At 40.9% G+C, this 25,459-nt stretch overlaps 2 protein-coding genes across 3 annotated transcripts; both read left to right on the top strand.

Moving 5' to 3' along the window:
• The first annotated feature begins 3,968 nt into the window (after nucleotides 1-3,968).
• On the top strand, nucleotides 3,969-25,454 carry LOC121190569 (solute carrier family 2, facilitated glucose transporter member 5-like). Of its 2 annotated transcripts, XM_041051407.1 has the most exons (13): nucleotides 3,969-4,203; nucleotides 19,099-19,225; nucleotides 19,355-19,453; nucleotides 19,561-19,721; nucleotides 19,841-19,965; nucleotides 20,052-20,204; nucleotides 20,350-20,475; nucleotides 20,563-20,750; nucleotides 21,000-21,110; nucleotides 21,248-21,349; nucleotides 23,171-23,246; nucleotides 23,465-23,592; nucleotides 24,981-25,454. In XM_041051407.1, the coding sequence occupies exons 2-13, from the start codon at nucleotides 19,181-19,183 to the stop codon at nucleotides 25,203-25,205; spliced, it is 1,539 nt and encodes a 512-aa protein (XP_040907341.1). In that variant the 5' UTR covers nucleotides 3,969-4,203; nucleotides 19,099-19,180; the 3' UTR covers nucleotides 25,206-25,454. The 2 variants fall into 2 exon arrangements, with proteins under 2 accessions (XP_040907341.1, XP_040907350.1); XM_041051416.1 differs by lacking the exons at nucleotides 3,969-4,203; nucleotides 19,099-19,225; nucleotides 19,355-19,453 and having other exon boundaries at nucleotides 19,609-19,733.
• gpr157 (G protein-coupled receptor 157) lies at nucleotides 6,863-12,306 on the top strand. Its single transcript, XM_041051430.1, has 4 exons — nucleotides 6,863-7,456; nucleotides 10,141-10,354; nucleotides 10,644-10,838; nucleotides 11,265-12,306. Exons 1-4 carry the CDS (start codon nucleotides 7,086-7,088, stop codon nucleotides 11,481-11,483), a joined length of 999 nt encoding a protein of 332 aa, XP_040907364.1. The 5' UTR covers nucleotides 6,863-7,085; the 3' UTR covers nucleotides 11,484-12,306.
• Nucleotides 25,455-25,459: the final 5 nt, after the last annotated feature.

The raw sequence follows: 25,459 nt of genomic DNA, 5'->3' as shown, positions 1-25,459 counted from the left end.
ATTTTTGTTATTGTTTACAGAATGAAAGCTGGTTTCCATCAGGAGACCCTGCAGACCCCCATCTCCTGCCTGAAAAGCTGAGACCAGAGAGATAAAGAGTTCAGAGTTTCTCATTTCTTATAACTGATTTGCATCTGGTTAAATACAGGCAAGAGGTGGAGCTGATTTGAGCTCCCGCTTATAAAGCCACAAGCAGTCACGACTGATGGTGTGACAGAAGATTCAAATGGGTCTCAATCTCCAAAGAGAAGCGTCACCAGTGTTTGAGACAGGAAGCCTCATTAGATTGCACACACTGTGCATAGAAAAGCAGATAAAGACAACCTGAACTGTACCAGACTGTCCACGTTGTGACACATGATCGCAGCATGTTACTGATTAGCTCTACCGCTGAAAACTCATGCGGGTCTGTCAAAACTCAAATACATTAATCACTCAAGTGAGTCAAATGATAATCAATTAGTGTCCTGTGTACTATGATCTGTGTGTTTTACCTGTGTGTGGCCAAGCAAGCAGATAGTTACTGGGGCAACTCTGTTTTCTGGTAACCAGGGGTAGTGCACAGTGTGTGTAAAACTCAAAACCGCTGAATTATTAACACACAGCAGTTTGACACACAATACTGATCACTGTTCACACTCCAAAAAATGTTTTAAAAAGTAAAAAAAAAAAAAAAAAAAAGGTGGAGGATAAATGTCATGACCTAATTTTTACAACTTGTAATCATTTTATATTAAGTTAAAATGCTTCCAGTGTTTGTTTTAAAAGGCTGATTTGAAATGAAAACATCTAAAAAACAAAATCATTGTACATAATTGTGGTACACAAACCTCTCAAAGGGCTGAACTCCAGCGCCAGGCATGCCATCAGTGTGCGTGTCGTGTGTAGTGTTGTTCAGAAACATGGCTCTACGGTAAATACTAATGTGATTGTTGGCCATAAGATGATTAGGTCTGTGGATTGGGACGGGAGCAGGAAAGCATGACTTGTTTGAGCGTTGTTAGCTGACACCAGAACAACCAAGAAATGCACAGCGGAGAGGAGCGAGGAGGGGGCGAGGATGTAAAGTGTGCAGGGTTGGAGATGTTGGGGAGCAGGGTGAGTTTGTTTTTTATCATCTGAGGCCTGACAGCAGAGGGATCCAGCATATTCAGGAAGTGTATACATATATATATATATATATATGTGTGTGTGTGTGTGTGTGTGTGTGTGTGTGTGCGTGTGCGTGAGAGATTGATAGGTTGAGCATGTCGTGAACTGTAGACATATGAAGGAGGAAGCGTTGTTGTAACCCCTGATAGCTTAAACAAATCACACTACATGCATTATATGAATCCCATTTCACACTGCAAATGTTTAACCTCTAATACAGTAATAAATTTAAAATTATGTAGAGCTGAAACAATTAGTTGATTAACCCATTAGTCGACCTGCACAAATAATCAACAACTATTTTGATGATTGATTAATTGTTTCCATTATTTTTTAAGCAAAAGAAGTGGAGGGAAAAACAAGCCAACCACTCTCTGATTCCTTTCCCACGTCTCTTTTTTTATAAATCACTGTAAACTACATATTTGTGGGTATTTGAACTTTTGAATGAACAAAGCAAAACGCATGACATCACATTTGGTTATGACATTTTTTGACCATTTTCACAGACTAAACTATTAAACAAAGAAATAATCTGTGGATTACTGAATAGTTAAAATAATTGTTAGTTACATTCCTACAAAGTAAACAAATTTTTTTTGTCTTATTAATTCAGAATCTGTAAAGTATAACTTAAAATATTAAAAAAATACTGTCACTTTGATCACGGTTAGAGTGGAAATGGTTGATTATTTAATTTGCTGATCAACAGAAATTTAATTTTTAATTGCTTTTAAAAGTTAATTTTCAAACCAGGATACAAAGCATTTCCTTGATCCAGCTTCATAATCGTGAGAACTGTCCTTTGTATTATGTGACGGTAAATTAAATTATTTTTTGTTTTGGACTTTCTGGACACCATAGACCACTGAAGACCATGTTTCACCATTTTCTTAAGATATCTTAAGCCAAAAAAAATTGGCAGATCAGTCAGTAATTAAAATAATTGTTAGTTACGGCCATAATTATGTTGTTTCCTCTAGATATCTCTCTAGCTCTTAACCATTTGTGTCAGTAATCCAATGCAAGATACTTTCATAGTAATATCTATGATTTTATCCTATATTTATGTCATATTAGTAAACCTAAAAAGAACTGTATAAATGAAGGTGTATTTAACATGCAAACCTTAGATATATTCTTCTGGGGCTCCCACTAAAATTAATGGTGTAATATTCATCCACACCTTACACTAATATTTATAAACTAATTTCCCACATCTTTTTTTTTTTTTTGCCAATTGTACATAAATAGGAAGACAAAAATCAGTCCATGAAGCGGAACCCAGCATGAGGCCTGAGACATATTTGTGTAGAGGTTTGTGAGTCGAGGCTCGTTGCTGCTCCGCTGCTGCTGTTTGCCGTGTGAAGCAGGGAGGCAGCCGCTCATTCATTTAGCAAACTGGGTGTTGTTTTCACTGGCATTCCTCAATCCTGTATTAGGGATTACATCAAGCCCTGAGCAGGAAGGAATTCCTGTCATCATGTGCTCGGTGAAGGCAGTGTCTGGCTCGCCACACAGACACGAAGAGACACGGACACAGCTGTTTGGCAACTCAAAGAAGGTCAAGAGGCGTCTCTTTGTTTGTGTGTGGACATCACTTGTATTTGTGTGTGTGTGCGCGCGCGTAAGACAGGGGCAGACAAATAAACATCTAGTGTTAGTATCAGCGGGGCGTGTTGTGTGAAAACTTGCATCAGAGTATCACAAACATATTTCTTAGAAATATTTCAGGTTTTTTTTTTTCTGTGACATCAGATAAGGTCAAAATGCTCCAACCACCAATCAAGCGAAGATTTTCCAGTTATACAACCAAAGAATGCGTCATAAAATACAGCAAAAGCAGACATGGAGGGCCACAAATAACCTCGCTGCGGATTTCGGCAGTAAAGCTACACCAGACAGAGGACGTTCAGCCAACTCTGTGTTCCCCAAACATCCCTCCTGACACCTCTCTCTATCTCCTTCATAATTCCTACTCTTCCCTCATTTGCCAGTGACTGCAGATCGTTCTTTAGTATCCATGTTGTCTTGTCAGCAAAGCAGAGTCCACAGGGAGAGGACAGTATGGAATGGTCAGCCGGCTCAAAATAGCACTGCAGCGAGCGAACGCGAAGTGATGGCAAGGGGATTTTAGTTGTCGTCCCTTAGGAACATAAACACACACAGGGACCTGCATTATATGGCGGTCATGAGAAGAGAGGGACACACACACACACAAATAGATGAGAGCTAAATCAATCTGAGCTTTTTGTTGCAAAATCATGAGTCACGGCAAGTCTATTCTTAGTTTGGGGGTGTTTGTGTTTGCCCAAGTTGTGTGCACTTAAAGTGATGCTGCACAAAAGGCTAGAAGAGTATCAAGGATCTGTATGGGAACAAGCTTTGGGTCACTCTGGGCAGCGGAGCGTACAGTCATCAATGCATCACAGTTATATAAAGCTGAGAAAGGCGGGGCAGAGTGCCTCCTGAAATCTTAATTTAAGATTTCTAAGATTTCTTTTTAAGTTTACAGAGAAATATATCTGGCCAGATGAGGTTTCTGATTCCATGAACCAGCTGCTACTTAATCATTATTTCCTGCTTCTCTTATAGAGCTTCTGGCTGTTGGCATGGGACCACACCACCCCTGGGGGGGGCTTTCAGTGCGAGGCCATTGCCTTTCAACAACCACCACCACCACCACCACCACAGAGCTGGGCATGAAAAGCGTGAGCGTCTGTAACGCCAGACTCACAGGTGGAAGTGCACGTCAAAGACCAGTCCAGTCAGGATCCTGCCGGGGGGGGGGTTGCAGGGGGTGGAGAGAGAGAGAGAGGCAGATGGAGCGACGGATCTGTCCAATGCGGGTGCTGTGGGTGTTTCTCTGGCAGTGTCTTAGCTGGTTGTTGTGAGGAGTGAGAACGAAGCAATCAGCAAGTATACTGCCGCAGAAATTCTTCGCAATAAGAGGCCCTGGGATCACAGCTGTTACAGGGAGAGAAAAAAAAAACGAGAGCGGAGGAAAAAACGCAAATCAGCATTGTGGCAAACGAGGATCCTGCTGCTACTGTAAGTTTTTACATGTGTGCTGGCACTGTAGAAATTAACAAGAGCTGAGGAGCCGATGCATAGATCGACTGAGAGCATGGCCTTTTTGTTTACAGCCTCTTCAATATTTGCATTTGGATCAAAACATCAAACTTCTACACTTTGTTTATGTACTTTTATGATCCTCTGCTGCCATCTTGTGACTGAAAGCAACCTCCCAGCATGCTTTTGTTCATCAAACACTGCAGCGATTTGTAAAACCTACATTGTACCCCCCCCCCCCCCCATTGAGACGACCTAAAATCCCTTTCATTCACAAAATATGGCTTGGCTTACTATGATTTTAGATTTCTTATTTTTCAGTTGCAAATGCATGTTTTTTTGTGTACAAATTTATTTTTGCTTTAAGCCTCTTCCCTGGTAAATAGTGAATATGGTCAATTTCTAATTTATCAGTTATTTCTTCATGTAATAAATTAAAACTAAGAAAAAAAGGAAGGGGGTAAATAACAGTTACATAAGGACTGATTTATTAATTTGCCTTGTTTGTTTTCACAGTACATGTGCATTTTGTAATTATGGAAAACTTGTGTTGTATAAACCACTTTGCACTGTGTAAAAGCTCTTTGAGACCCTCGAAAAAATGATGTTGCCATGTGAACACATTAGACCTAATGAGTGCAGATGAGCCAGAAGGGCCTGAATGCCAGGTGCACACTAATTTAGGTTTTTCACACATACACATACACACACACACACACACACACACTCACACACACACACACACACACACACACACACACACACACAAACGTATTGCAAACACAGATGCAGCTAAATGTATGGTGTGTTTCTGATGTAACATATTTTTGACTACAGAATCACCAAATCTTTTGTTGATTTATTGTAATGACACTTCTGGTGCAAGCTTTGTGTATTGTAAAACTGATTGTCGGTCATGGGCTGATTCTGGTGATAAACACAGACGTGTCTGCAGCAGACTGCAGGAAAAAGACCAGTGTGCCACTGCATTGCTGTAAACACAAAAAGGGGGTTTGCCGTTTTTCTGGGCTGCAGCAATGCAGAAGCAGTAAAGTCCTGCTCTCACACAAGGTCACGGCTTTATGGCTTGAAATCTTTCTACACTTCGGCTCATCGGCGAACCACAATTACAAGGCCACAGAGGAATTAACAGCCGCTCGACACAAAGAGCTCTGCAGACATTCCTCATTACTCAAAAATGTCACAAATGTTTACTTTGCTATGGGGGGGGGGGGGGGGCTGTGAGCCCAGTGAAGTGTTTGATAACAAGGAAATTTAGTTTGAAGCAAAATGTAACCATCAGCTGAAAATTTTAATTAAACGTGTGTTTTTCCATTTAAAAATTCCTTTACCATCCCAGAACGCTGAGACATGGCCCCCGTTCAAGGAAAGTGACTGTCTCAGTCCTGCAATGCAAAACTAACACAATGGACAGGAAACGCAGTGTGTTACTGTGAGCTGCCTTTTAAATCAAAATCTGTGCTTTTGTTTTCCACTTGGTTAAATCTGATGCTTCAGTATGTTCGAATACAGCACAGGGCTGGGGAACATATGTTCAGCTGAAGACCTTAACACTGATAATACAGTCAATTAGTTGGTGCAGTTAATTGATACTTGATTAATCGTTCCCATCACTCACTGCTTTCAGAACTGGGAAAGATCTGCCGCTTTCTCTGTTTTTATATAATTGTGAATTTTATATATTGGTTGGACAAAACAAGCAGATCTCACCTTGGGCTCTTAGAAATGTTTAAAGGCTGCCTTTCACTGATTTTGAGCAAGCAATTATTCCATTAATCAAAAAGAATGACATTACATTTTAAAAAAAAATAATAATGAAAATATTTGTTTGCTGCAGTCCTGAGGTGATAATGATAATATTTTGGCAATGACTACTCTATAGCTTACAGTATAAGCAAACAAAAAATCTTTCCAGTCCACAACTCAGATTTCTACTGTTAGGATTTTGGACCCTTGTGTCTCTACGCTGGTTTACAATTACCTTTAGATATCACTTTAAATTTTTATTGATAAGGTCAAGCTCTAATGGGCCTTGTGCAAATGTAATTGTGATTACTTTTATCATATTGCTATATTTAATTTTTTTTGCACTCTCTGATTCTCTTAGTCATGTGATTATTTCTTTTACCTCACTATTTGATAAATTTGCATTTTGTAAAGCACTTTGTGACCCTGTGCTGAAAACTACAACATAAATAAAATGTATTATTACGCAGCTTATATATTGCCAAGCTTTAAGATGGAGTGGGCCTTTTTTTTAATATAAAAGCTGCAATATTTTTACCTGAAGTAATCAAATAAAAAAAAAATATATATATATACATTATAATATATATAGAATTTTATACTACACTGCTGAATGACTTGATTGATGCCTGAAATGACAGGTAGCATAACAGGATCATTTCTTGTATATACATCATGTCTGGAATGGGGAAAATGCTGTCATGTGTTCTTATGTGACAAACCCTGATGCAATAGCTTTACCAGGGTCACATCAGTAAAGATCATTAGAGCCAAAAATAGACCTGCCCCCATTACCAGCTGACTCCGACTTCTGCTTTGGGTTCCGGGTTGGTGCAGAGAGGGAGAAGTGAAGGCGGGAGGGGAGGGGTTAAATCCTGAGAGAAAAGTTTTGCTCAGCTGCCTTAAAGGCTGTGGAGTGAGTTTGTTTAGTCATATGGCTCGACTCAGTGTTTCACATGTCACCAACCGTGCGGACAGACTGTGGTGATATGTCCAAAACGCACACCACTCTGCTCGTCGAGGAGGAGTGTTTGCAAACATCGTCTGACAGGAGATGAGGTGACAGTGGCTCAAATCTAATCAACGCGCAAACGATGGCAAACCAGACTGATGTTTACTTATCCGAGCAGGTCGTCGTGTTGTTTACCTGCGCGCTGTCCTTCCTGGGCTCGTCTCTCATCATCCTCACCTACATTATCTGGTCAGATTTGAGGACGACTCCGAGAAAACTCCTGGTTTTCCTCTCGGTGTCGGACTGGCTGTCCGCCGTCTCCTACGCCTTCGGAGTCTGGAGAGTTTTTCGCACCGACTCGCTGGAGTGCGTCGTTCAAGGGGCCATATCCACTTTCGCGAACACCAGCTCTTTTTTCTGGACCGTGGCCATCGCCATTTACCTGTATTTTCTCATCGTGAGGTCCAGCCAGAGGTTCGCCGACAGCCTGGTGCTGTTTTTCCACCTTGTCAGGTGAGTTGCGTGCGTTGGTCGTACTTTCCCTTATGGCTGCACCATCCAGACGGGTTGAGAAGTTAAGTGTCAGTAACTTTTGAATGAGATCAATAATCCCCGCAAGATTAGTTCTGCATTACATAATAAAAGTGTATTGAAGCTGCACAGGTGATTTTTTTGTCTCTCCAATCGGTGTTGAAGCGTAGTGATTTGAAAACATTGGAGCCGACAGGTCATTTGGGAAAATGAGAAACTGAAGTTAGGGACCGTCTCTAAAGTAAATGCAGCACCTCTCTCATGTTTTTTTTTTTTTTTTTTACATTTTTCACACCATGTTCGTCTTAGAGTCCACCCCGTTCATAAACATTGCCTGTATTTAAATCAAAATGATGCAATATGGACTAATAAGCTGTTACAGCTTTTGTTTTGTTTTGTTTTGTTTTGTTTTGTTTTGTTTTGCTTTTGTTTTTCCCATTAGCTTCCTCATATTTTGTCTGAGCCACTTCAAGGCAGTTTTGTTTTCATCTGTGCCTCCTACCGATACTTGCTCAACTTCCAGTTTTCTCCAGGGCTCACCAGACACTGTAGTACTTGAAGTTTTGTTTCATCAGAACACACAATGTGTTTCCTCAGGCGCTCAGAGTAATTTAAAGGACCAGTGCGTAAGATTTAGGGGCTCTATTTGCAACATTGGAATATAATATTCAGAATTATGTTTTCATCAGTGTGCAATAATCCAAAACTAAGAATCATTGTGTTTTTGATAGAAGAAAAATACTTATCCAACAGTGGAGAGATCAGCTAGAGATTGAGTGGAGCTTATGTCTTTAGCTAAAGTTATTTTGTTGATCTGGCATCAGTAAACACAAAAGCGTGGTAGGGTAATGACAAAAATGTCCCATGAGCCCTGACTGATTATAAAATAATTATATAGATCCATTTCCCCTTTTCAGCTGTTGACATTCACAATTATTGAAAAAGTGATATCAACAAGCTCACATTATCTGGGTAGAATGTGTGTGTGTGTGTGTACAAAGGCCTATTCATGCTTACTTTTAATGCATGACCTTATGTTATAAGAGCATTTTTATGCCAACATTTGCATCCAGGACATTAGGATATATGAGAGAGATACTTATTGGAAATTGAACGAGGATGGTAGTTATTACTGGTACTTTTTATTACTGATCAGATTTGGTTTGACTTCTCCTTTCCTGAACATCAGAAAACACCCACCCTCCTGTGAAAATAATACAGACATTGAAAGTGATGTTACAACAGAGACCAGAACAATCAAAATGTAAACAAAAAGGTGTTTCTCTAATGTTTTCAGACGCTTAAAATGACTGAGTGAATCTGAGCCTGTCAGTGGCAAAAAAAAGCATGTTTAGTGGACCTACTTTGATGCGAACAAATGCCCCCTTTTTTTTTTTTACAGTACAGCCATTCTGGTTGCTGGCTGTAGGGTTCACGCTCAATATTAGACCAATTCCAAACATTTTTGTCCCTGTTAATCATTTCGCCGCCCCAGAAATATGAGAAAATATGGCCCAAGTTTAAAAATCCTGGAATTTTCCTTTAACATCACATTAGCATTTTCATCGTGTTTGCTCTGGTATTTGTTCCACAGCAGGTGGATTCTGGAGAACATCCCATTAAGATGCTGTTACACTCATTGCCTCAAGGGAAAAAAGGTGATGATATACGCTCATCTTTAGTTTTAATTTGTCACATTTAAGGAGATTGGGTGGTCAGAATAATTTGTTTTCCATCACTGAAATTATGCCTGATGTGCCACACAGTATTAGGCAGAATGTTACTGGTCCCAAAGTGATGACATATATCATTATTTTTAAAATTTTTAAGTAATTTTCACCTAACACTGATGAGTACTCTAACTACAAAAACAATTACACAACTCAAAACTTCATCAAACACGGTTCAAACACGGTTCAAAAATATATATGAGGTTATTAAAAGGTGTAGCAAGCCACTTGTTTTGTTGTTTGCTAGACTTTACTTCACTTTGCTCTGAATCGGCACATACGTTTCATCCTTTGTGTCAGTTTCCCTCCTGCACATTTAATGAGCCGTCTGTGTTGATTGTGAAGATGTAAGGAGGGAGTCGATTCACTGTGGTGTGGCACCGTATAATTGATCTATTTTTGGACACAGGAACATTTTCACCCCTGGGTATGCCTCACCGCAGTGTCTGTTGTTGTCATTCTAATTTTGTTTCTGTGAATTCTCGAGCGCTCCACTGAATTGAAGATCACACAGCAGAGCCATTCATTGAGGCTTGTATACAAAACACACACACACACACAACCAGGCATAAAGCATATGGGTATTTATAGTGATGTCGTGTATATCATGTGTTCCATTGAAAATATTGTATTATTTTAAACTGGTGTTTTAAGAAGAGAGGTGCTGCTTCAGGGGGGAAACACAGTGAACGCTGCTTCTTAAAGCACTGAGATCACTTTGTTGTGTTTATAACAGACTCCATGGTGCACACTATGTAACACACAAAAGCCTTAAGCGCAAGATAATCTATCACATGGTGTCATGTGTTTTTGTGATATTTGTGGGTGTTGAACTCGCCAAATGTTTATATGCATGGTGTGTGGAGATGTTTAAAGATAGGAAGTTGAACTATGGGGAAGTTATGTTTAATCCTCTAAACCCTTTGTTTTGTCTAGCTGGGGTGTTCCTCTGATCATCACTGTTGCAGCCGTGTGCTTACACAAGATTGGCTACGATGCATCAGAGGTGTCTGTGGGCTGGTGCTGGGTCAGGATCAGCGCCCCTGACCATGTCCTGTGGATGCTGCTGACGGGAAAGATCTGGGAGTTCCTGGCTTACCTCACCCTCCCTGTCCTCTACATCCTGATCAAGAGACACATCCACATAGCGGTGAGGGACCAAACCGGGTTTTGGCCTACATGTTGGTTTTCATGTTTCCATTCACAGTGAGCTTTTATGACACAAGTTACATTCTACAGCCACAGCAGAATCATGTACAAATTTTATTTTCCTCCCTCCACGTTTATTTTTTTTCTCATGTACATAATTTGTTTCTCCACCAACAAAACACCTCTCCAGGATTTAATATATTCATATTTAATTCTCTATATGTATGTTTCTGCCTCATGTTCTTATCTTTTAAAATATCATGTATATTTTTTGTGTACTTTCTGTGCAGCATGCTGCCCTGTCCGAGTACCGTCCCATTTTGCCCAACAGGCCTCAGTCCCAATCCTTCTCCTCCATGGCTGATAGGAAGCTCACACTTATTCCTGTTATCTTCATCGTCCTGCGCATTTGGAGCACAGTGCGTTTCATACTGCTGCTAGCCAAGTCTCCGGTCAGACAGAGCCCAGTGCTGGTCACTCTACATGTGAGTGTACACAAAGGGTTTTTTAAAGCAATGATGTACAGTTTTGAGGACATTTGCTATTTCGTAGTAGTTGTTCTACAGTTCACTTTTCCTCAATTCTGATTCTTCCTTTAGATTTTGCTTGTTTGTGAGTCATTTTGTGTGTATAACCACACATTTGTGTGGGTGTGCATGTGTGCTATCATGGATTGCTAAAATACTAATATAATGTGTGACTACATGCTGTCGAGCCTGTGAATCATCACACATTCATCATGGAAAGTTCCTTTGTTTACTGATCTTTCTGAACATCTGAGAAGTATCACTACTACTTTTTAAGATGGATAAACCGTCCCTCTAAATGGGTTAAAAATATAATTAAGGGACATTTTATTCCAGTGTATTCATCCATCACTGCTCACAAGTACTTATGTTTGGACCCAACAGGGTATTGGCAACACCTCGCAGGGAGCAGCCAACTGCATTATGTTCGTATTGTTTACTCAGCCCATCCGCACTCGCCTGTGCACCGCTCTCTTCTGCTGCTCCAAATGTCGAACAGAGGTGCAGCACTCAGATGACGCCCCTCACAGGGTGCCGCCAGGACGGGACACCTCCGCACAGAGAGAAGAAGACAACACCGACCAAGCTGGAACTGATAGATGATACTTGATTCTGTGCATGAGAAGATGGTTGACATAAAGGGAGCAGCGTATGGCCTTCACACTGAACCTCATTACAGCAAGTGCCTGCAGAAAGGGTTTTAGATTATTCAGGTTCATACACTTAGGGTGATGATGACAATTAATGCTGCCTGTCTATACACTGGCATTTGGTGAAGCTTTTTGAATATGACATAAATTTTGCACATGCAGATTTTTTTTTTTTTTACTTTAGTTTCATAAATGTGCTGTACATCAAACTTTAAAGTGCTGTTTCACTTTAAGTTGCTCTCTATACATGTTTTCTGGTTGTTGTTTTTTTTTAATGGTACACTCCACAGAAGACAGCTCTGTAGCTTTATTCTTGATGCACTGTGTGGACTCACTTACATTCTGAGTTTATCACTGTGAAATGAATGTTCAGTTTTCATCTTGCTCCACTGAGTATTCAAGTACTGTATTTATGGGGAAAACTACCTGTATTTTAGTGTTAAGTAAAAAAAAAAAAAAAAAAAAACTCTTTTTCCTCGCTGATTGAATTTTTGCTGAAACATGGCTAAATACACTGATATTGGCAGAGCTTCTGAGCTTTGAAGAGGGTGATAGCACAACATGAAAGCAGTGCATTTAGGCGTATTTTTGCCAAAACAATGAGTGTTTGAAAGATTCAATTTTGAGATGGACAGTATTTTCCAAAGTGAAAATCTGAATCCATTATGACTGACTGACATTAAGCCGAACACAGCTGCAGTTCTGTTAGTTTTTACAGTCATCTTTCAAGCAAGATATTCAAAATATGTTACATGCATTTTGGGATAGATTATCACTTTGATATATTCTGTGATGTAACTTGCTTACATCTGACCATCTCTTTACAAGGTAGTAAACGAAATGGCGATGAAAATACATACACAGGAGTTACATTAAAACATAACATATTCTCTATAATGCACATATGTAAGTATGAATTAACTTGAGACTTTTGTCTTATTTTTCTCCAGACCTATTCATTCTTGCCTAACCTGGTAGTTGCCACATTTTTCAGTAGTTGCAAAAATCCATCAGCATTTGACGAGTCACCAAAATTAACTCCACGTCATCACTGTCATTGTGGTCAGGAGGTTGCATGAACTATCATCACATGCCATCCTTCCTCCTTGAAACCCGAGCCTTTCTCATGAGCTTCACTTCTCCTTTGACCCCTGCTGTTGTTGACTCCTGTTTGCCAGACTTAGCTACAGGCCGAATGCGTACCAACAAGGAGCGTAAGAACCCGCTGAACTCTACGGGGCTCGTGGGTGGCCTTAAAACCACAGCTCCGCTTCCTATAGTTTCCTCACCTCTTTTTAGTTTTGTCTCAGGATCCATTGAGTTTTAATGAGCCTGTCCCTGAGATGATGAGCAACACTCAAATAAGATTCATTACTGTGGTGAGTGTAGGCAAAGGTGAAGAAGGAGAAATTCCACCATGTTGACAGTCAATTTTCTCTTATCCTCAAGTGATTATTGTTTGTTTGACTCACAGAGGGCAAATGCTTATTTAGGAAGCTGTGTGTAGGTGGAATTATGGTAAGTGGATTTATGGATATTGTATGCTTTTTCTGTGGCTCTGATGAATTAGTCAATGCGAAAGTGGATGATGTAACAGTCCTTTGTATCAGGTCAGCCAGACTTTTCATTAGACTGCAACAAAACTGCGGAAGGATTACTAAACGTGTCTACAGGGCCCAGTGGCCCAAGCGGTCAAGGAGCCCCTGGACTGGACTAGAGCCTGTGTTTGAAGTGATTGTTATTACTTGCAGGAATTTCAGTCAAACAACTAAAAACCTATAAAGTTAAGAAAAATGACTACAAAGTGATGCGAAACAACTATAAAGAGATGCAGTATAACCATAAGGAGAGACAAAACAGCCACAGACAGATGCAGGGCAACTCCAAAGAGGAACAAAGCAAGTAGAAAGAGACAGAAAACGACTGTCATTGTGTGTCTCTTTGAGTCTGGGTGGCTTACCTTTATGTAAGAGGGATGGAGGGACATTTTATATTTCTGTGACCAGAGGCCCATTAACTCACAGTCTGTCCATGAATAACACTGTACTCTTATGGGGGCAGTTAGTTCCCTTATAGGCTATCTTTCCCAGAACATGGGGATTTTATACTGTTTATACTGAAAATATTAAAACCATAAGTACACAGTTTTCTTTGAGATAAAGAGTTTTCCTTTAGTCTAAATTTACTTCTGCTCTAAAGTAATGGGACACAGTGCAGAGTTCATTCTCTCAGAACCATCAGTAGCAGTGACAGAACACCAGATGCTGTGTCTGGGAAAGTGGAGTTAGTGTGTGGTGTTTGTGCTGATGCTGATAAAACAGCCTGTGAACGTTTTTTTTTTTTTTGTCCTTGAGGACGACAGAGGTCTCACATAGGAATGACACTTACTGTATTTCCTGGAGGAATTAATCCACTGTGTGGGTTCTGAGATTTGGCTGACATTGAAGTAACCGGAGCCCATAGAAACTCCTAAGGAAGGGATTTCTGTTCTTTCCTCTGCTGGCTCTCTGCCCACTTAATTCATTAAGTTAGAAGAGAACCACAGAGCTGAGGCACGCGGTGACCATGCACCAGATCAGTCAATGGTTATCTTTTTTTTTTATATAGCACTTTACAGCATTACAGCACTTAATTCATTAAGTTAGAAGAGAACTACAGAACTCCGGCACGCGGTGACCATGCACCAGTTCAGTCAATGGTCATCTTTTTTTCTTTTTTTTTTTTTTTTTTTTTTTTTACTGCACCGGCTGTTCATTTGGCTGCGTCTTTGGTTCTAGAAGCCAATTCTCAAACACATTAACCACCAAGGCTAATGGGCAATAGGTCAGAGCAGCAACAGGACATTTAGATGTTAGATTTAGAAGTGACAGAGCATTTTTTATACGTGTAACAGAAAACGTCACCAACACTGCAAGCAATAGTAAGGGAGTGGTTCTGGTTGGTTTGCAGAGTTTGTGAGAAAGTAGGCATTTACATTCAGAGTGAAACTGCACTTTACACTTTAAATGTTTTTTGGAGTTCTTCTCCTTCTTTGAATGGTGATATGCTGCCAACCACAACAATTAACACCAGTTACTTCCTTAGATTATATTTAAAGATACTATCACACAAACTAATAACAGGGAGAAATGTGTTCTGTTGAGATAAATGGAGATCACCAGGCAAAAAAACAAGCCAGAATTTAAATTGCTGTGCCCCAGTTCACACTGTAATAATATCTGTCTCTGAATGAGTATCATCTTTTGAATGGTGAGATCCTACCAACCACAACATTAGCACCACCGGCTGTTTGCTGGCAATATTGCTACCGCTGCACTACGTCAGCTAAGGAAATGAAAATACATATATTTTTTAAACTGAATCACCTGAGTGACATTTCCATATCCTTCTTGTGATGGCAAAAGTCACACATTTACTTTCCAATTAGATGCAACAAAAAAATCAGTTTTGCTTAAATCAGCTTCATTTTATGAATCTGCTTCTTTTTAACCATGCTAGTAGCATGGTGGTAATGTTGGTCTGCTGCTCACTCTGTCAGCCTGTTCACCACTTTGATCCAGACTGAAATTTCTATTTCCAATTTCTATTGGATAGATGTCCTTGAAATTTTGTACTCCCATGAAAGGGCGCTTCACAGGTTTTACTCATCAAGGTCTGTGTAAAGGCCTTGGGCAATTCCACTGTATGTGTGAAAAAAAGTTGCCTGTTGGCAGTTAAGTGGCATTGTTGGAAGATAAAGGCACCAGATTTGGCCAAGGAACAAGTATGTGGGCAATAAAAAAAAGACAGTATCTAAGATAAGATAGTCGTTGAGCAATGCTAAATTGGTGGAGAACTCTTTTGATGTCCCTCTCAGGATGGGTGTGGTGATGCGTTCAGTTTTCCTTTAGCGCCACCATCAAGTCAAGTTTTTTTAATTTTTGCAATCCTGTTGTTTATGACCAAATATCTTCACAACTAATGAAATTTCCATCAGCCTCAGTTGTACTTTGTGTTTAGTGTCAATTAACAAAGGTTAGCATGCTAAAATGCTAAACTATGACTGTAAAGATGGTAAACGTTAGCATGTTGATGTTAGCATTTAGCTTAAAGCTTTGCTGTGTCTAAGCACAGCCTGATAAAGACTTTGAGTCTTTACATAATTAAAGTCACACTGAAACGGCATTTGTACACTTTAAATGTGAGATGCTTTTCTCCATGTTTGAATGGTGACTCGCTACCAACCACAACATTAACACCCCCAGCTATATCCCTAGATTTTATTTAAAGATGCCATCACATGAAGGGATTCTGTAGAGATAATGGAGAAGGTTACCAGGTGAAAACAAGTCAGAATTTAAATTCCTGTGCCCCAGTTCACACTGTAATAATATCTGTCTCTGAATGAATATCATCCGTTGATGGCAGAAGTCCCAGCTCCTTTTTTTGGATGCTTTCCCATGAGATGCAACACTGAATTCAATTTAGTATAACCCCATCTCAGTCTTGGTTTACTAATCAATTTCTTTTCTCAAAGGTACTGTGGGTGTATGGTGTGACCAAGTGTGCAAAAAAGGAAATAATGTGATAATCTCAATGTGACTTGCATTATCCAAATGAAGGATTCTGCAAATTGGCTCCGTCATTTGGATCAAAATTCACTTTATATGGTTTCACTCCTGAGAATAGCTGACATTAATTCTAGTGAAAACAGCCCCTGCAAATTATTCAACAGAACACTGCCAGACTGAATTTCACTGTCTTTCAACTGCATTAAAGACACTATTTTGCCTCTTTAAATCTAAAACTACACTTCTACGGTTCAGGTTTAATCATGGACAATGTTAGCAGTGGCGGTTTTTGGCAGGGGTGAACCTGACATCCGCCCGGGGCGGCATCACACGGGGGGCGGCACAACCACGTGAAAAGAAAATCATCTGCGCCGCTAAGCTGTTTTCTATTATCTATCATATTACTGTGTGGGAAATTGGCCAATTGGTGCCGTCCCCATCTCCCAGCATGCACCACCAGCATATGCATGTAGAAACGGCACCCTGAGTCAGGGTGGTGGCTAGGTTGGAAGAGTGTGGGAGTCGTCCCTAGTGATGGTCCTCTAACACTCGAGGCTCCGACACATGCACGGTAGCTCATGAGGCAGTTGTATTGAACCACTGTGCCGAGGTGTGGTTTGGTCACTGACGTTTGAAGAACTTGAGTGACGTTCGAAGCAGGTGAGTGCTTCAAACGTCATACGAATCACTTGACTGGTTCGGTTTGTCATGTGAATCACGTGGTGGGATCGAGTTCAGAGATAGAATAGCTCTGTATAGTGGCGGTCATTTGAATTTTTCTTTGCAGAGTACGTTGGTTTGTTGCGTTTGTTAGGTGTTTTGAGAGTTAGTAGTGTTGATAGTGTATTTTTGGAGAATCTGTGTATATAGAGCAATAGATATATAATATATAAATTAGATAGATATAGATAAAGAGTTATATAGATAGGTATATAGATATATAATCCTAAAAAACATTAGATATAGATAAGACATATTGATTCATTACATATAAATATATACACACACACACACACACACACACACACACACACACACACACACACACACACACACACACACACACACACAAACACACCCCAGCCTCATCTGTGCCATCTGAACGGGTTTTTTCCAAGGCTGGGGAAATAGTTTGTAAAAGAAGAAACCAACTGAGTCCAAAAACTGTTATTTATTAATAAAAACTCATAAACAGTTACACAAGCACACCCACTGCCTTGTTCTTCAAGCACACTCTCTTTACCCACGTACACATAAACCTCTTTACCAACGAAGCCCAAAACATACCATGATTTGCACCAGTACCATGTGAAAATGACATCAGTCTGTATTTGTAGAGCACATCTCATGAATGTACCAGCACCATTTCAATGTTTCACAACACAAAATATAAGTGAAGATTATGTAGGGTTACAATCAACCAAGCAAAATAACAAACATGGTCTTCTATTATTATTATTATTATTATTATTATTATTATTATTATTATTATTATTATTCCACTTGAAACCACATTATCATCTGGTGCAGTCAAACAGAAAAGTACTATTCTACTATAGTACTATCTAGCTCCATGACAGTCAGTCTCCCCATCTCCCAGCATATGCATGTATAGACGGCACCCTAACTCAGGGTGGTGGCTGTCTTTATGGAGAGTGTGGGAGCCATCCCCATCTCCCAGCATGCCCCAGCCGCATATGCATGTATAGACAGCACCCTGAGAGATGAGAGTGCACAGGCTCTCAGGTCTGCTCAGGGGGCGTCGCACGAGAGAGGAGCATGAGAGCGCCCGGAGGATATGTGTTGTCAACCAGAGTACTCATTGTTGCATCACCTATTAACCTGTCCATAATTGTTGGCTGTGTGCATTGTTCTGTTTGAGAGTCAACCACCATGGGGAAGTCCTTTCCAAAAACTCCATCGATGGTTGGAGTAGGCTACTGTTATATTTGCAGTTTTTCCTGACAGTAATAAATGCCTCCCCCCAAAAGTGGCCAAGCCCCCCCCCCGTTTCCAAATCCTAGTGATGTCCCTGGGTTTAATGACAACACTCCAGTATATTTTAAAATGCCACATATCAGATAAGTCTTTGACTTTATAGGGGTTGACCAATAAAGTCAGAGGCTTATTTCCATTGTTGTGTTTTCATTCCAACAACCTTTGTACCAGATGGACACAGGAGTTCACTGTCTCTCATGAACAAATATATTACAAAATAAGACCCAAATGCTGACAACTGAATCAAGAACAAGTCAACTAAATATATAACATCCGATCATGTATATAATTAAGATAAATAATTTTATAAAAAATAACATTGATGGAAAGAAAGTGGCCTCCCAAAAACTTAACACTGCATGTTTTGTGATATTTTGCGCTGAGCATACACAATATGCGTCTGAATTCTAATCATTTCATTTTACCACCAGCATTATCGACTCACAGACATATGTGTTAGCCTTGTGTTTGCAGTGAGTTGACCCCAAAGCCAATAACATTCAGTTTTAAAAGCAAACAGCTTGAGACCTCTTTAGAGATAAGAGGCAATGCAGCACATGACAAATTGAGGTCAAAGAAAACATAAGAAGACTTTAACAGTTGTTTCTCCAGAAAATGTATCTTTTCTCTAATCAGTGTGAGATGACTTCAGTGTGAAGTGTCCTGCGAAGTGTACAAGGATCAACACTGAAGGTGTTGCCAGCTGTTTATGATTTCAGCATTGTGTTGTTGTCTCTTAATAAAGCCTCTTCTGTAATCCAGCTCTGCCAGCAGGTAAGCAATAAAGATGCTCACCTGACCTTATCATACAGATCTCATCAATTGAACCAATTGAGCTGAAGGTGCAATCCAATAAAAGCACCACATATCAATATTCAGCCCTGGGGTAGCATTTTATAACTAGAGTGTATTACACACAAAACTTCCTCAACCTTAGAGCAGCACAGTCAGCAACATGTAAACGATAACTACAGCCAAGCTGTAAAATCACGGCCACGCTTTGTGATCTCTTGTTCAAAGGGCAGGCAGAATGCAGTGGAGCGGGTAAAAACAGAGTGCGCTGTTATTATTTCTGAAAGTGACAACAAGCCCAATCGCAGCCATGGCAGAGAATGAGGAATGGGGAAAGCCCGTGGAGAGGAGAGGGGTGAGTTACGGTTCGGGCGTGCTTGTCACCGCCATCACATTTCAAGTCTTGTTTTTGTCTGTTCTGTGACAGTGTGCAAACAGCTGAGAAGAGGTTTCACAGAATGTGCTGATTTCTCCCCCCCGACAGAGATTAACTGCAGTCCTGGCACTGGCAACACTCATATCTGCATTTGGTTCATCCTTCCAGTATGGATATAATGTTGCTGCGGTCAACTCTCCGTCACTGGTAACTTCAGCAAAGATATAAAAACTTTACTGTAACATGCAGTGACTAACTATTAAGGCTGGTGTCAGTGATGTGATGTTCTATCAGTATTTTTCTGCTCTCTTTAGTTCATGCAGCAGTTCTATAACACCACCTACATGGAGCGTAATGGTAGGCCGATGGAGGAAAACGTCCTGACTCTGCTCTGGTCACTGTCTGTGTCCATGTACCCGCTAGGAGGCTTCTTTGGGTCTCTCATGGTGGCTCCTCTGGTCAACAAACTAGGGAGGTAATACAGCAGGTTATTGCCCCCATCTAAGAGCAGATATGTCACATTTACCATGCACAATAAAAAAAACATAATCTTGTTTGTCTAACATAACTTTAAAAGCTCTGATCCTGCAACAGGAAGGGCACCCTCCTCTTCAACAACATCTTCTCCATTGTCCCTGCTGTGATGATGGGAGTCAGTGAGATTGCCAAGTCCTACGAGATCATCATTGTGGCTAGGTTTATAGTGGGCATCTGTGCAGGTCTGATACTGTTTTTTCAGCTATGCAAGTCTGTTATAAATGGGTTAGTTGTTTGATTTCATTCATCCTTCTTTTCTTGTCTTCAGGTCTGTCATCCAACGTGGTGCCCATGTATCTGGGCGAACTCTCTCCCAAAAACCTGAGGGGAGCCATTGGCATCGTACCACAGCTCTTCATCACCGTTGGCATCCTCAGTGCACAAGTGCTGGGCATCAGAAACATACTGGGCAACAGCACAGGTACTGACTGCCTTAGCAGTAAATGTTACTCATCCCTCATTGGTTAGACCTTGCAGAAGTGCATCCTTAAAAGCTAATTTAGGAGACTCAGCTTTTGGTTTGGTCCACTGGGTTAAATAAGTGTCTCTGTTCCCTCTGACTCCAGGTTGGCCTATAATGCTGGGTTTGACTGGCGTTCCTGCCCTGATAGAGCTCCTGCTGCTGCCCTTCTTCCCAGAGAGCCCCAGGTACCTGCTCATCCAGAGGGGTGATGAGAAGACAGCAAGGAAAGGTGAGAAACTGAAAATGTTGCCTTACATGTTTAAGAATAAGCTGAAACTGTATGTTATGGTGTTCAGCGTGTCTTGTCGGGCCTTAGCACTAAAGCGTCTGCGTGGCTGGGACGACGTGGATGAAGAGGTGATGGAGATGCATCTGGAGGACCAGTCGGAGAAGGCAGAGGGCCGCATGTCTGTGCTGTCCCTGCTGTCACAGCGCTCTCTTCGCTGGCAGCTGGTGTCCATCATCATCATGAACATGGGCCAGCAGCTGTCAGGGGTCAATGCGGTGAGATGTGCCTGTCCTTGTCCTTGTCCCTTACCCACTGATGTCCATGCTGCCTGTGTTACAGATTTAAGACCAGATCAGTGTGTTGTTTAAATAACCTGTTCTGTTCCAGACGCAGATCAAATGATCTTTCAGTGCTTTGAATTCAATCCTTTTCAGCCACAGTATTCTTGCATCCTCCTCCCCATGTTTTCATTCAGCTCTACAACTCTTGGCTAATTCTTAATACATTTCTCTCTCCCTCCTCAGATTTACTACTATGCAGACAGCATATATGCCAGTGCAGGAGTCAACGAGAATCACATCCAATATGTCACTGTGGGAACAGGAGCAGTGAATGTCTTCATGACCGTATCTGCTGTAGGTACCTGGTTCATTAAAAGTTTGAAAAGCTTTAAAAGTGAAACATCAGACGGGGGGGAGGTGACCTGTAAAGTCTGTTGTTTGATCATATAAGCCGGAGCCAGTAGTTATTAACAGGGAATGTGTTACTCCAGGTCTTCATTGTGGAGGCCTCAGGACGACGGCTGCTCCTCCTCTGTGGTTTTGCGATCTGCTGTGGGGCCTGCGTGCTGCTCACTGTCGCTCTCAGCCTTCAGGTACCACTACAGTGTCAGCTTCAATGTCACTCACTCTCTCAACATGTTACTCTGCTGCCCTCTAGTGGTTCAGCACGCAAAAAATTAATCTGTTGAATGTCAGAGTCTCTCAACCTTGAGGACAGGTGATTTGTTGTGTTGTGGAGACTGAGGACAGTGCTTGGTACTCTGGCACGTTGTATTTTAAATGAAACAATGCCTGTGAGGTTAAAGCAGTGACTCTGAATTGAATTTCTTTACATCCACAATAGATGAAAAGTGGACAATATGTTTTTCATGCATGATCACACAATTTTAGGGGACCAAAATGTAGGCCAAATGACAAACACACTTCAAACAATTATTATTCAATATAAGGTCTGCAGCCCGTCTGTATTTTCCCTGGTGATGTTCTTTCAGGCCTTTACAGTAGCCATCCTCACTTTTGCTTGTCTTAAGGTGGTTCTATCTTCAGTCCTCAGTCTTCAAAGCACCCATCAACATGATTAGCTGTATTGAGTTATAAGACTCAAGACTGATTTGGAGAGTCCAGGCCCCAGAACTCCTTAGTTGTCATGTTTGTATTTTTAGGATCATTGTTCTGCTGCATTCAGGGTGAGGCTCTATAAAGACCTCCATTAGTCCTGTAGTGTTCACTCAATATGGATGAAACACCCTCAAACACATTGAAAAGGTTTTTTTCTTTGTATTTTTTAAACTTTTTCTATCCTCTGATTACTTTTTGTAATTTGGGTGTGTAACAGTTTGGGCGTGGACTCAAAAGCATGATTCACAGGAAAAACAGGTAAAGTTAAACATCAAAAGGCAAAGTCAAGAAACATTTGTCAAAAAACAAGGAAGAAGAAGTCCAAAAAGACACAAGCAAAGAGGCAATGCTCCAAGGCAGGCGGCGGAACAGGACAAGGAGGGTGTGATATTATGACATTGATGGTGCAATAGACAATACAGAGCACTACTATGACTAATGCTGCATTCACACAGTGGATGGTAGAGATTGGAAACCTATGTTTCGGTTTGATTACATTTAAGGACGGTCTTTGGCTGATTTTCAGGCACAAGCATTTTATTAAGTTAAGTTATTAAGTAATTAGATCTTCCAGATCATAATTACACCAATATTTGCAAAATAACATGAATGCAGCATAAAGGGTAGGTATATATACTGGGGAGCTGGAGAGGGAATTGGGGAAGCAGGTCCACATGTATGTGGAGATCAGGTGATGGTGAAAGGCGAGAGCACACTGAGGACTGTGCAGTACCAGTAAAAGCAAGATCTGAAATAAGGAGATCAGGAAATGGCAAAAAAAAGGGGTCATGAGCTGGCTGTCACCATGACAGAGAGAACCCACCCTTTCAAACTGAAAGTCAGCACTTTAACTTTTCAGGGAACCGGAGCACAAAGCCAAAACAACAGAAGACGTGTCACTGCGCTACAACTTACTTCTCTATCATTTTTATATATTATACACTTTGAGCTTCGTCTGGAAAATAAAATGATGACTTGACATGTCATGAGAACTGTGAGCGAATGAGGTGTGAGCGACACTGACCATTAGACAGAACCACAACCACCCTTCTGAAACCCTGTAATCTCACCTGCATCCAACATTTTCAGTCAGGCATCGCTCTCAACAGCAGTAAAGGCACAATTTAAAGAAAAGGATTGAGAGCAGGCCCTTCAACCGTTCACTCACTGAAGCCTGTAACATGGACTCCCACACAGGGCAGCTATTAAGGAGATTTTGTCACACATTTGTTCCTGTTTGAAAGCATCAACAAGACTGGCTGATGATAACCGCAGCTGCTGGTTTGTGTTGACAGGAGAGCATAACGTGGATGCCGTATCTCAGCATCGCCTGTGTCATCATCTACGTCACGGGACATGCCATAGGACCCAGTGAGTCTGACCCCGCCAGTGGTTATTTACACCCACACTGATTACAGCAGGGACCTCCATTAGTTGAAGTGTTGTTTGGATGTGACCAGACATGTAATGACACATGATGTAAATCTGCACTCAGTTGTTTGAGACATGAGCATCCTCGCAGTGACCCTGAGGAGCGGTGGCGTGTCTCCAGTGTTTTGGTTGTGGTTGACCACATCTGTGCTCTGCAGGTCCCATTCCCAATGTGATGACCACTGAGATGTTCAGGCAGTCTGCCAGGCCGGCTGCCTTCATGGTCGGAGGATCTGTCCACTGGCTGTCCAATTTCACTGTGGGCCTCATCTTCCCCTTCCTAGAGGTCAGTTACACAACTTCTGAGAACTCTTAAATTGCGGAAACAAAGGTTTATTGTTTCAAAATGTCATTAGCCACAGATGTTTTATGCATAACAAGTAAGGCAATTTGCTAAAGTACTCCACATCCTTACTGCAGTGTGATCATTTATACTTTATTATGAATTGCTTCACTTCAGTATGAGCTTTATGTCTGTCTTTGGCTTTGCATACAAACTCTTAAATTAGCCCAACAAAAGTAAGTCTGAATTCCATAACACTGTTGGCACTAAGCTGGTTGAAAGTGCAACATTTTTGGTCACAGACCTTTGTCAGGCATCAAACTCGCAACATGAAACAACATATTATGACATACAGGCTGCAACAACCAATGAAAAAGGACAAATACATCATCAATGATTGATGATTAATGAGAAAAAAATAATGTAGCTTAAAGCAAGACTTCAACATTTCATCAGCAAGACACTCATTTGGTGGTTTTTTAAATTTTTTTTACCAAGACTTAGGCTGTTTACCACCACCAGCGATGCTTCTTGTTTCGTCTTGTCTTGTTGTCACTGCTTCCATCCAAGACCCCGTAAAACCACACGCTGTTGTTTTTACATGATACACAAAACAACACGTGTATGTAAAGAAAAATGAAACTACACATATTAATTAGGTGCCATTTTTGCTAACACATTAGAAAGGTTGTAAAGATGTACTTTACAGTTCAAGTTCAAGTCTCAGTACACTCAGAAATGTGTTTCAGTTATTGTCACTGTGATGAATGATGTCTGTCTGACACTAGAGGACTGTTTTAACATAGAGGGAAAGTTTCTCTGAGCTCACCTTAAACCTTTCTTCAAGCAGGAATCAATCCCTGTTTGCTTGGAGCAGTTCTGTCATTGTGTCTTCTCCAATGGACTAAGTGACGTCACCTTAGAGATAAACATAAACACAATGCTTGTCTCTTGTTTACTTCCTCTGAAGTCTTCATCTTCAGACCCAAATGCAAACAAGGGAGGAATGTGTCTGAAGAACAGAAACCAAAACAGAGCATTCCAGTAAAAGTAGCCTGAAAATCACCCCACCTCTCCTCACGTCTCCTCACCTCTCCTCACCTCACCTCACCTCACCTCACCTCTGCTGTTCATGTCCAACCTGCTGTTTCTGGTCAACCTACAGTCAGTTGCAGTTTATTATGTACACGTAGATAAAACAACACCTCTCTGAACCTATTTCAGTAAAAACTGATCATTATAACCTTCATGAAGGTAGGATTTGATGCAGGACTTTTGTATTAGACTGCATTAGGTTTAGCTTGGTGTACTTAATAAACTGCTAAGTGTATTTCCAATGTCTCATCTTTATGACACACACAGAGATGACATTTTCCTCCTTCTCCCTCCAGAGAGGCCTGGGCCCTTACAGCTTTATCATTTTTTCCGTCATCTGCTTGGTTACTCTAATCTACATCTGGCTGGTGGTCCCAGAAACCAAGAAGAAGACCTTCCTGGAAGTCTGCCAGATGTTCGCCAAGAGGAACAAAGTAGAGATTAAACTGGGTGACGGGGATCTGCCACTGAAAGAGAGCAAAGAAAGCCCGGAGGATGCGGTGAGGGTCACAACCTTTTGAAGAAAAATGAGAGCATTCAGAGAAGAGGAAGTCTTTGCTCCGGGGGGGATGGTAATACACTGGAAATGTTTTAATTTTAGCCTGTTTTTTTTTCTTACAAAGAATCTTTACACAGTCTCTTTTTGTATTGTTTGTCTGTGCCTGCTGTGAAAAGAAAACAGATCTTTGTATGTTCCAGTGCAGGATGTTAATTAATGCTTGCACTATACGCAGCCTTATAGACCTGTGAATGGGTGTTTGAGTGATTAAACAAA

This window comes from Toxotes jaculatrix, chromosome 2 (assembly GCF_017976425.1).
Source record: "Toxotes jaculatrix isolate fToxJac2 chromosome 2, fToxJac2.pri, whole genome shotgun sequence".
In the NCBI taxonomy this organism is placed as follows: domain Eukaryota; kingdom Metazoa; phylum Chordata; class Actinopteri; family Toxotidae; genus Toxotes; species Toxotes jaculatrix.
This window is presented reverse-complemented; position numbering and strand designations above follow the sequence as displayed.

What these genes read in the sequence shown, in the direction of transcription:
- gpr157 (XM_041051430.1), top strand. Translation starts at nt 7,086, where the DNA reads ATGGCAAACCAGACTGATGTTTACTTATCCGAGCAGGTCGTCGTGTTG. An exon ending in CTGTTTTTCCACCTTGTCAG is followed by an intron (nt 7,457 to 10,140) that starts GTGAGTTGCGTG and finishes TGTTTTGTCTAG; the next exon opens with CTGGGGTGTTCCTCTGATCA. An exon ending in AGAGACACATCCACATAGCG is followed by an intron (nt 10,355 to 10,643) that starts GTGAGGGACCAA and finishes CTTTCTGTGCAG; the next exon opens with CATGCTGCCCTGTCCGAGTA.
- LOC121190569 (XM_041051407.1), top strand. Translation starts at nt 19,181, where the DNA reads ATGGCAGAGAATGAGGAATGGGGAAAGCCCGTGGAGAGGAGAGGG. An exon ending in CGGTCAACTCTCCGTCACTG is followed by an intron (nt 19,454 to 19,560) that starts GTAACTTCAGCA and finishes TGCTCTCTTTAG; the next exon opens with TTCATGCAGCAGTTCTATAA. An exon ending in TCTTCATGACCGTATCTGCT is followed by an intron (nt 21,111 to 21,247) that starts GTAGGTACCTGG and finishes GTGTTACTCCAG; the next exon opens with GTCTTCATTGTGGAGGCCTC.